The sequence below is a fragment of the Carlito syrichta genome, unplaced genomic scaffold (assembly GCF_000164805.1).
Source record: "Carlito syrichta isolate Samal-C Ts95f unplaced genomic scaffold, Tarsius_syrichta-2.0.1 Scaffold305620, whole genome shotgun sequence".
In the NCBI taxonomy this organism is placed as follows: domain Eukaryota; kingdom Metazoa; phylum Chordata; class Mammalia; order Primates; family Tarsiidae; genus Carlito; species Carlito syrichta.
Window position 1 is genome coordinate 177,946 of NW_007249716.1, and position 11,201 is coordinate 189,146.

Below are 11,201 nucleotides of genomic sequence, written 5' to 3' on the forward strand. Positions count from 1 at the left end.
CTCTCGAGCCCATTGTCCTCTTGGCCCTGTTCTGCACCTGGTCCGGAGGTGGGGGAAGATGGACACATGCAGAAGCACGCACGTGGAGAAGGGGCCGCGTGCCAGAGAGGGTCATATACCCAGGCCCGGGACACAGCACGCAGGGAGAGACAGTGTCACCGGGGGCTCAGACTCGGGAGGAACCCACTTACTCAGACGCACACACATACGCACACCCCCCCACACACACACTTGACACCATAAAGTTCTGTGGAACAAACTGCATTTTCAGTGAGTTTTCTTCCCATTCCATCCTCAACGTCTTGATGAGACAATCCCTATTCTCCAACATTTGATTCTTTTCTCTCTCCAGTTGGTGACCCAGGTCATGCTTCAAAGCATAAGCTCTGGACTCCTGCAACCCTGTCCTGCTTCCCAGTTCCTGTGTGACCTTGGGCAAGTGACTTCACCTCTCCGAGCCTCAATTTACATGAAGACTGAGGGAGATCATATATGTATAGTGTCTGGTTTATGGCCAACCCTCAGCAAAAGTTGTCATTGGTGGACCCACTGATGCTTGGGCCACTGTAATGACTACACTCAGGGACTGCTGTGGCCGGCAGGAGACTCGCTCTGAGCTGCAGTGCCTGTCTCTGCTTTCTGGAACCCCTGCATCTTCAGGTCATGGCAGAGCCCTGGCCCTGTTGGGGGTGGGGAAGCCTTTTCCTCACTAGCAGGGTAAGGTTAATCGGGCCAGAACCCTCTCCTTCCCAACCTCCCCACCCTCACAGCTGTTGAACTGTTGCTGGGACCCACAACAACGCAAGGCAATATCTGGGCAGGGTGAACATTGCTTTCCATGGCCTTTCTTTGTCTTCATCTTTTTTTGCCCTGGACCTCAACAATTTTCTAAGGCCTTTCTTGAACCCCCATTCGTGGGGTCCCAAATGCAACTGTCAGCATCTTTGTCGGCAGCATTCTTTGCCTGCAGCAAAGAACTTCATGCCTGGGAGGTCACAGCAACAGTGTCATCCAGCACAACCTGCATTTGAGTTTTAGAGCCCCCCAAAGTGGTCTCCTGAAAGTGATTAGTGGAACAGAACTTAATTCAGTACATCTTTACTAAGTGCCTCCTCTGTGCCAGGTGCCGTGAGGGATACTGAGACCAGGGAAACAAGTAAGACCCGATTACAAAGCTATATGGAGCCATATGCCCCGTACGGTGGTCGGGAGTGTTCAATGAAACCGTGAATGAAAAAGTGCCTTGGAGATAGTAAAACTCTGTATAGTGTCACAATTCTTTTCCTCTTGCTATTTGTTAAGTCACAGTTCCATTCCCACATAGTCTATTGATGCTCTCCAAAGTCTAGACATGTCAGGCTTTTCCTTTAACAGAGATATGAGGCAAAGACTGTCTACCTGTCTTCGTTAGCCTAGAAATGCTAGCGTGAGGGGCCTGGTCCTTTTGTGTCTGAACACTGTGAGCAGCTTGAATGTTTGTCTCTCTCTGTGCATATCAATGGTTGAGCCACAGATCTGGGTTCAAGTCCTAATGTTTTTTTTGTTTTTGTTTCCCGCCAGCTCTGTGGACAGTCTCTTTGAACTTAAGTATGTTCATCTAGAAAATGATCATAATATCTGCCAAAAAATAAAAACTCTAGGGCAGATTATGCAAGATGAAATTTATAAAGCACTGAGCACATGATAGTGAAATTTATAAGACAGTGAGCACATGATAGGTCCTCAGAAAATAAATTCCCTTCCTGGTTCCCTGTGGGTGCCCACCCTTCCACCCCAGATGCAAAGCTAGCCTTTGGACATTCCATAGTCATCACCTACCTGCTGAGAAGGTATTAGTTAGCTTCAGGGTAGTGTGGCTGGGCAGTGCTAGACCGACTTGGAGTTGGTAGATGAAAAGAAGCAGGAACTCAATTCTGAAGCTGACTCCTAAAAGCAAGAGTAGTCATTCTGTACTTCGTTCAAGAATAAACATCTAGGCCGGGCTCGGTGGCTCAGCCTGTAATCCCAGCACTTTGGGAGGCTGAGGTGAGTGGATTGCCTGAGCCCGCGGGTTCGAGACCCGCCTGGGCAACTTGGTGAGACCTCATCTCTACAATAAATCAAAAATTAGCCGGGCGTGGTAGCGCGCGCCTGTAGTTCCAGCTACTTGGAAGGCTGAGGCGGAAGGATCGCCGGAGCCCAGCAGGTCGAGGCTGCAGTGGCTGGGAGCGGCCACTACACTCCAGTCTGGGCAACAGAGACTCCAACTCAAAAAAAAGAATAAACATTTAACACATGGACAGGGAGGTATGGGGGAAGAGATCTTTAAATTTCCAACAAATTTCCAATGCTTTCTGAGTCTCTCTGCATAGAAAACATCTTTCCCTAGAATCCCCAACACTTCAAAACGACCTAATAGTTCCCCTATCTGGTAGAATAAAACCCTCTCAGGTCTAAGCTGCCTCCCCGGGAGGTCCTTTGGAAGGGTAAGAGGAAAAGCATAGGGGCAGAAGGACACTAGCTTTGGAGACAGGCAGACCTAGGTGCAAATCTTAGATTTGCCACTTACTAGCTATGAGACCTTGAGCAAACATATTAACCTCTCTGAGCCTCTGTCTTCTTGTCTATAAAATGAGTCAATGAGAAAAATGTGTGAGAAGGCAAACAAAACTTGGCAAACAGTTAGGACTCAATGGATAATGATGATGATGAGGATGAGGCAGCACTGAGTGCTTCTGAATTGTACATAGAGAGCAGCCCATGTTGGAGGCCTCTGAAATTCCCACTCCTCTAAGGACTCATGCCTTGGATCCAGATTCTCCCCACATTCCTCTTCTCTAGGTTGCCCACATTCCTGAGAACTGCCTCAGCAGGAACCATTAAACTCACCTGGTATCACCTGTCCCACTCAACAGGGGCTACATCACATCACAGCACATAAAAATAACTAATTGGTTCCCATAGCACTCTCCATCCCTTGTCCCCTTTGATTCTCCCAGCTGTGAGGTAGATGGATATTATTTTCCTCTCAATGTACTAGAAGAGGCGACCAAGGCAGAGAAAAGGTAGGTAGTATGGGCAAGGATTTGAGCCTGGTTTTGATTCTGAATCCTCTGTGCTTTCCTCGTATCGCACTGGACTCCAGTTGCTATGTGGGGAAGAGAAGGGACATGTGTGTATGGCCGTAGAGTATTCAGCACAGCTGTGTAGGCACCTTATGAGCAAACAGGTACAAACAGGCACATATTAGCAAATGCAGCATCTGGGAATGTTCTGAGGCTACAGCAGACCACCCTAATGCTAATAAGAGTTGCATGGGGGGTGGGCAGAGTGGAAAGGGAGGGAAATGAGGGTGAGGTCTGGGTCCTGGCCACAGTGACACCCTGACACGCCAAGTAAACTTGACTGAAATTCTGAGTCCCCAAGATTGCCACATCTACAACATAATGGGGGAAAAGATAGATAGCGAGATAGATAGAAGCTCAGTTTAGGCAAAAAGACATCTGCAATTCTCATCATCACTCTGACTTTGAAATCAACTCAGACGTACTACCACTCCTTAAAAATTTCTTTAAGACAAAACAGTATAACAATAGTTCTGCCAACTCGTCAAAATATGAGAGCACAACACTGAATTTTCTTTTCTTTCTTTCTTTTTTTTTTTTTTTTTTGGCAGAGGAAGATTCAGTTCCTGGAAATGTTTGCAAAATGATTCCTGACACTGGGAGGAGATAGTTAAAAAAAAGAAAAAGACAAAAGGAAAGAGAAAAATTATACGCATATATAGATTAAAAGGAGAAGGTGGGAAGAAAGGGAATAAACACAAGCAAAGGAAGAACTAAAAGAAAAGGACTTTAAAGGGCCCCAATTCAAGGAACATTATCAAGTTCTCAGCATCTGCAATTCACAAGCCTCTCGCGGTCGAGGTGGCGCAAGCCCCGCCCCTTTCTCGAGTGTCGGACGCTCATTGGCGGGGAAGGCAGTCGCCGGCCGGTGACTGCCCGAGGAAAGGTTGCCTGGGACACGCATCCCTGTGTGAACGCATGACGTCCCACCCTGGCGCCAGGCTGTCTGGGGCTGAGTCTTAGATCAACACAGCTGTGGGACCGGGACCCACAGCTGGGCAAAGGAGCGGATTCCTCAACAAAAAATAGGATTGTGAGAAAAGTTCTGAAACAAAAACAGCGCAGACAAAAGCCTTAATGACATCCTTTCATAAAAATAAAAAATGCAAGAGGGGGGAAAAAGCTGGTAAAAGGAGCAGAACTGGGAACAGAAAGTTCAGAGGCATTTGGAATAAGAGGCTGAGGCCCCGGCACCGCTAAACAAGTTGCAGAAGGCCTGAGCTAGCCCCTCCAGTCCGCTGTTGGGAAAAAAGAAGTGTCTTGGGTTTAAACTCTATTCAGTGTTCCCAACCATAACCTGCTTCTTTCAGAATTTAAATCTTAGATTGGAGGGGGCCGTTAAAGATCATTTGCTCCCCAAAGGCCCCCCCTTCTTCTTTTTTTTTTTTTTTAACAGAAAACGAGGCCCTGGAAGGAAGGAAATTCGTTCAAGGGCACACTGCAAGTTATTGGCATGGACAGAACAGAATTCTCTGCTTGCTAATCCCACTGTATCCTTCTGCCTTCTGTCACATAGCCTGTGGGCATTTCAGCCTAGAAGCATCCGGGGATATAATAAATGTGAAGGTGTTTTGCAAATCATAAAGCCCTATACAAGCCTGAGGGATCTGTTGTAGTACTGGAGGAAGGAAGAGAATCTGGGTGGATGGGCACTTACAGCACTAGTGGCCCTATGCTGAGCCCCCCAGGCACCAAGAAGACTAAGAGATCGGATGGAGAGAGCATGCCAGGGGCCATGCAGAGAAGAGGCATCCAGTTAATTGACTATTTATTGAATGAGTAGATCCAATTAGTTCCATTGTATAGATGGGAAAATAGAGGCACAGGGTGGTGACTTAAGGTTCACACAATTAGTAAAAGGGAAGAATGGGGATTCAAATGTAAATCTGCCTGGCCCTCAAGTCCATGATTTTTCTAGAACCTCCTGGGCTTGATGATTTTGCACAAGCTGCAGTGTGATTCGGAAAGAAAGGATCTTCTACTTAGGAGTCCTCACAGCCACCATCTTCCCTTCCCATGCCCAAATCACTGCACTTGACTTCTCTAGCACATATAGGCTGTCTTGTCTACTCACAGATTTTCCTCTTCTTATGCCAACAAGGCTGTCCTTGAACACATTAATATTCCAGGGTCACAGAGCCCCGTGGTATGATGGACAAGCACAAAACTTCCAGACTGGCTCTGCTATGACTTGTGGTGTGACATCGGACATGTCTTACATCCCTTCTCTGGGCTCTTTGCCATCCCACACCTGCCTGTCCAAATTTCACAAAGCCTTGGAGTTATAAAGCTGGAATAGATTTCAAATAATCACTTAGCACCATCTTCTCATTTTACTCACAAGGCAGCTAAAGCCAGGGTACCTGGGTTTGTTCAAGATTCTATGACAAATTACTGGCAGAGCTAGCATGTCAGAACCCAAGACTCGATTCCCAGTCCAGTGTCCTTTCCACTGTAACTGTTTTGAGACTGGCCTTTGCTCTGAGCTCCCATTGTCCTGTTAATCAGTGCCACACACCATTGGACTCTTAATTGTTTCCTGTGCTAATTTTGTCTCTCCAAATTGTGAGATTCTTGAAAGCAGGAGCCACTGTTTTATGTGAAGCTCCATAAATATTTACTGATTGATAAAGTAACCATTGGGGGAATCCCACCTGGTCATTTCCAAGACAGAAAGCAGCATCTTGGAGCTGCAGATCCAAAAAGTCTTGGGAGGGGACAAAGAATACTGAGCGCAATGTCCTGTTGCAGTGCAGGACTTCGTTCGCCTACCTTCTGGTCCTTTCCCTGGACTCTCAGATAGAACTGGAGCTACTACAGCAGGGCCAAGAGTAATCAAGTCCAGGTGGCCTGCCTTTCCATAGCAAAAAGGAGACAATAGAACGGTGAAATTACCATTGTTTTCGGCACAGAGGTGTGTGGAAAGTGGAGGTGGGTGGAGTGTTAAAAGAGATTTGCTGACCCAATATGAGGGGGGGCTCCTAAAAAGATTTATATAGAAATCATCCTACTTGGAAGGCTGAGGTGGAAGGATCGCCAGAGCCCAGCAGGTCGAGGCCGCAGTGGCTGTGAGCAGCCACTGCACTCCAGTCTGGGCAACTGAGACTCCAACTCAAAAAAAAAAAAAAAAAAAGGAAATCATCTTTCCCCCATATTTAAAACTCTGTCCACAATCCTAATCAAACTAATTCCAAGCACAACCGGGCACATATTTGGTTCCTCACTAAACTCATGGGGAAGAGGGTGCGAGCTCTTTTTTTCCTAATGCAAAATGCATGGACTCTGGCTTTTTTTTTTCTTTTCCCCTGTTGCTCAAATAAATAGTGTTCTTTGCTCAAACCCCCTTCCCCTCCTCCTTCTGCAATCTCAGCGCCTAGCCCAAATCTGTTTTCTTCATTGTAACCTCAGCTTCACCGCAATTAATTTTTTTTCCCTCTGGTCACAAGATAATTCCTGACGCCAGTGAGTCTGGAGGTCAGACGAACAGCAAATTGGGGAACAAGGCGGCACTAATTCCTTACAAGTTTCCCTTGAAAAATCTTTTGCTTAAGGAAAAAAAAAAAAAGGCAAAAAAAAAAAAAAAAAAAGCTTCTTTGCTGTTCAGGGATTTACGACCTCGGAGGAGCTGTGGGTTCGAACCATCGCTGGGCTAAGAACAGACTGGCAGGGGAGCTCACAGATCTGGGACGCTGCCAGAAAAAGGCAAATTCTTAAGGTTAATGGTTTTGACTGATTTTTTAAATCCTTGCTGGCGAAGAGGCCCGCCTCTCCCCAGTATCAGCCCTTCCTCATTCTTCGAATCCGCGGCTCGGCGGTCTCCGGCGTCAGACCAGCCGGAGGCTGCCTGTTTGCAATTTAAGCGGGCAGTGAACGCCCAGGGTCGGGGGAGGCGGGGCCGCGGCGGACCTATTTGAATAAAGGGGCGTGCCTTCCAGGCGCGCTCTATAAGAGCGGGCGGCGGCGTGCGTGCGCGCGTTGCCAGCCACACGCGGGACTTGTTGCTCTCCTCGCCCTGCCTGCACCTCCCGCCTCACTCTACAGCATGAAGGCGCTGAGTCCAGTACGCGGCTGCTACGAGGCGGTGTGCTGCCTGTCCGAGCGCAGCCTGGCGATTGCGCGGGGCCGTGGCAAGGGCCCGGCGGCCGAGGAGCCGCTGAGCCTGCTGGACGACATGAACCACTGCTACTCGCGCCTGCGGGAACTGGTACCCGGAGTCCCGAGAGGCACTCAGCTTAGCCAGGTGGAAATCCTGCAGCGCGTCATCGACTACATCCTCGACCTGCAGGTGGTCTTGGCCGAGCCGGCCCCTGGACCCCCAGACGGCCCGCACCTCCCCATCCAGGTGCGCGTAGGAGCCGGGGCGGGGCTGATGCCGGGCCGGGGTGCCGCGGGATTCCCAGAGCTCCCCGATCGCCTTGTGTAACTCTTTCCTTTTTCTCCTCTCCCAGACAGCAGAGCTTGCTCCGGAACTTGTGATCTCCAACGACAAAAGGAGCTTCTGCCACTGACCCGGCCGTCCTGGCACCTCCAAGTGAGTGTCCCCTCTTCCCGGGGAGAGGGAGGTTTAAAGGGCAAACCCTGGAGCTGGCAGGCCTTTGGAAGGATTGTCGCTCCCTCAGGTTAGGGAAACCGAGGCAAGAGAGGGACAGGTGACTTGCTCATGGTCACATCGAATGAATGGCAGAATCGATTTCTACCTAATGTGCAGCTCAGCCTTAAACGGGCGTCACCCCTGCTCTCCCCGGTGGCCGAAGATCCGGGAAGGCAGGCTCGGGTTCGACCACATAAAACAGTCTTTCTGTTTGGCGTTGTAAAGGGAGCTGTGTCTTCCTCAGCCCCCTCCCAACTAGTGTCAGTTCCAAGGGGGAGGGGCCGCGCGAGCTCCGCCTGTGGTCTTTGGCGCCAACTGGGTGGGGGCAGCGTGGGGCGCGGACTTATCAGCTGGAGGTAGCGACCAAGTTTCCTCCCTGGCGCCGGCCAGTCTGCGGACGGCCCCCGCCTCGGCGCGCTCGGCGGAAACTGACTGCTCCCTGGTCTTTCCTCCCCCGCCCAGAACGCAGGTGCTGGCGCCCGTTCCGCCTGGGACCCCGGGACCCTCTCCGGCCGGAAGCCCGAGGGCATGGATGGGCCCCAACCTCGCCCTGCCCACTTGACTTCCCCAAACCCCTTCCTGGAGGCTGGACCTGGTGCCCGGGAGCGAAGGACTGTGAACTTGGGTGGCCTGAAGAGCCAGAGCTCGCTCTGGCCACCAGCTGGTCACCCTGCCCCCTCCCCACCCCCGAAGGTTAAGGACTGTCTTTTCAGAGTGTGTGGGGGTGGGGGGATGGGGAGAGGAGTGGCTGCTTTCCAAACTCTGCCAAGGCGGCGGTAGAGCTGGTCTTCTGGTCTCCTTGGAGAAAGGCTCTTGCCCTGATTTATGAACTCTATAATAGAGTATATAGCTTTTGTACCTTTTTTGCAGGAAGGTGACTTTCTGTAACAATGCGATGTATATTAAACTTTTTATAAAAGTTAACATTTTGCATAATAAACGATTTTTAAACACTTGTGTGTAAAATTTGATCCGACACCCGTCTCTGCTTAAGTACTAATGCTCTCCCTCACGTGGCTGGATTTAGGGAGCTTGGGAAAGACCTGCTTGCTCATTCCCTTAAGGAGATGAAAAAATGCCCAGCTGAAGGAGAGTTCATGATGGGGTCCCCTGTCCATTGAAGAATGGGTGCAAAGAAAAAATCCTGGCTTTGTCCCCTCATTTCTCAGAGAAGGAAGGCCACAAGAGACTGGTGCAAGCTGAGGGGCTCATGCAAGTTGGGAACTCAGTTTTCAGGCCTCGAGACCTACAAGTGGCTGTCTTCAATGTCACTATTTGTAATGCCTTTCTAGCAGGGCATGTGGTAAGAGGAGCCTCAAGCTTGCCTCACCTGGTGCCCAGATGATAGGCCCATTTCAGATATGAATAAACTGATTGCTGAGCCTGGTTTCATTTCCCTTGTGCCTTCTGGTCTGACTTCCTTGTGGGCTTCCAAAGTCGGAAAAAGAAGAGAGGATTTCTCTTTGCTCAAGTCAGTAAGAACTGGGAGGCTGACTGGGAAGTACTGCGGCTAGTCCCTCTAACACCAGGTAGGTGTAAGCTGACCCTGAACAGAAAATTTAAGGAAGAGGCCCCAGAGTGTTTCCATACCATCTCATGAGGATTCTACTCTGTAAGCGTGCCTCAGAAATGTGGGAAGTGGGGCTCATTGGATGGTGAGTCTGAACCAGGTTCTCGCGGCCCCTTAAGAGGTAGAGATGGGTTCAGAACCTTAGCTAAGTAACTGTGGACAGGAGCAAGGCCTGGGACTGGCAATTCCACGGGGCCAGGCCTGGGAATGGGGCGGAGGGCAAGACTCATGCCTTCCCCACCCACCTGGTGGCTCCCCAGGTGGGCTTCACCAGGCACTGGGCCTCACTAGATTCCTGTTTATGATATGATCTCATCTGTGTGTTGGTCCCTGGCATGAGTTACTTTGATATTTCATAACAAACAGGTCACGTCATCACTTTTCATGCCTTAACCCCGGTGAGCCTTCTGGGGTGAACAGGGGCATTGGGGAGGGAGGGAACCTCTGTCTTTGCCAACCATCCTTCCAGCCTGGCCAGTGGTTCTTCACCTGTGTTGGGTCCTGGTCTCCTCTGGTGAGCTGATGAAAGGTATGAACACCATCTTTGGAAAATACACTACCCTGCAGACCAATAGCAGACCTCCAATCCCCCTGGAAGCCATCCATCCCTATGGGAGGAGCCCTTGCCCCAAACCAAGTGAGCAATCTGGGTTGGGTCTACCTTGGATTATTAGGTGTGCTGTGCTGGCTGTGGAGACAGCTGCACAAGGGTGCAAATCTCTGTTCAGCCACATAACTGTATAACTGCAGGCTAGAGACTACCATTCCTGAGGCTCAGTTTCTGCATCTTTAAAAGGGAACTGATCTAGAGGAAGTAGTTCTGAGGCACCTGGCCCCTCTCTAAGCCTTTCCTTTCTTGCCCTGCTGCCTCCCTGGACAGAAGATAATGGTGGGAAACTTCTTTGAAATGCATCACACACCTACGAGGTATTATTAAGCTAATTCCAAGGAAATTGCCTGTCAGGACTCCCAGGACTGAGCTGTTCAGGTGGCCAGGACAAAAGATAGACCAGCATGTCAATCCATTAGTCATTAGAGAGTGAAAGCAATTTGGCCCTAGGGTCAGAAAACTCCCAGAGAGAGGAAAGTGCCTTCTGTCATAATCACCTATGGAGTGCCTACCAGATGCCAGACTCTATTTAATCTTAATTGTTTTTGAATCCTCACCATAACCCAGCAAGGTGGGATCATCATTCCTGTTTTAGAAAGAAAGTCTCAGAGAGGCTGAAAAACTTGATCCAGATCACACAGCAAGGACGTGGCAGAGCGGGGACTAGGAACACCAGCTTCTTCGAGCTTCAAAGTCCATGTTCTCCCCTGTACTTTTCGGCTCTTTTCCTCGCCATTCCCTGAGCCTGGCACATACTTGGTCCCCAGTGGGTGCTTTCCGAATGAAACACTTGGGCTACTCCGACTCTCCTCCTCATCTGTGAAACGAGAATGAGGATAACTCCCTTGCAGGTTTGTGGTTCAGATAAAAGACAACGCACATTCAGTTATCCACAAGGTTTCCCCACTTACAAGAGTTACTGTTAACTGACTGTCTCAGCACATTATCGAATACACTCTGCGCCTCACCTCTGAAATAGACATTTGGAAAGTAACTTCACCTTGTAAATAAACAAACAAACTCAGAACAGCCAAAGTAACTCGCCGGTGGCCACACAGCTCCTAAATAACAAAGCAGGGATTCAAAATTCGTGTCTATGACACTAGAAATGGTGCCCTTTCCAGAAAGTCAGTTATAGCTCTCTCTAGCTGTAGCTGCGCAGGCCAACCTTCAATTATCTGTCTTCCTGGCCTCTTCACCTCTCGTGGCCACAAGCTCTTCCCCATGCCCCAGGCTACACCCTAAAAACCTCCTGTCGCTCTCTCTCTCCCGCAGAGCTGCTTCCAGGACTCCCCTCTCCCATGCAGGACCTCCCGGGAGAAAGAC

At 49.7% G+C, this 11,201-nt stretch overlaps 2 protein-coding genes across 4 annotated transcripts in view; both read left to right on the forward strand.

The window, feature by feature from the left end:
• The first annotated feature begins 6,762 nt into the window (after window positions 1–6,762).
• On the forward strand, window positions 6,763–8,655 carry ID3 (inhibitor of DNA binding 3, HLH protein). 3 transcript variants are annotated; one of them, XM_021714316.1, is made up of 3 exons: window positions 6,763–7,446; window positions 7,553–7,639; window positions 8,158–8,655. In XM_021714316.1, exons 1-2 carry the CDS (start codon window positions 7,147–7,149, stop codon window positions 7,610–7,612), a joined length of 360 nt encoding a protein of 119 aa, XP_021569991.1. In that variant the 5' UTR covers window positions 6,763–7,146; the 3' UTR covers window positions 7,613–7,639; window positions 8,158–8,655. The 3 variants fall into 3 exon arrangements, 2 of the variants coding, with proteins under 2 accessions (XP_021569991.1, XP_008060000.1); XM_008061809.2 differs by having other exon boundaries at window positions 7,553–7,635; XR_002482184.1 differs by having other exon boundaries at window positions 7,099–7,635.
• The window catches only part of E2F2 (E2F transcription factor 2), a 63,790-nt gene continuing 60,812 nt past the window's right edge, over window positions 8,224–11,201 (forward strand). Inside the window, exons 1-2 of the mRNA XM_021714315.1 lie at window positions 8,224–8,388; window positions 8,819–8,998. Coding sequence (XP_021569990.1) covers window positions 8,224–8,388; window positions 8,819–8,998 — 345 coding nt within the window. The remainder of the gene's footprint in view (window positions 8,389–8,818; window positions 8,999–11,201) is intronic.

Excerpts from the sequence above, each read along its gene's own strand:
- ID3 (XM_021714316.1), top strand. The coding sequence starts at position 7,147 with ATGAAGGCGCTGAGTCCAGTACGCGGCTGCTACGAGGCGGTGTGCTGC. Across the intron at positions 7,447-7,552 it reads GCCCGCACCTCCCCATCCAG|ACAGCAGAGCTTGCTCCGGA; the intron begins GTGCGCGTAGGA and ends CTCCTCTCCCAG.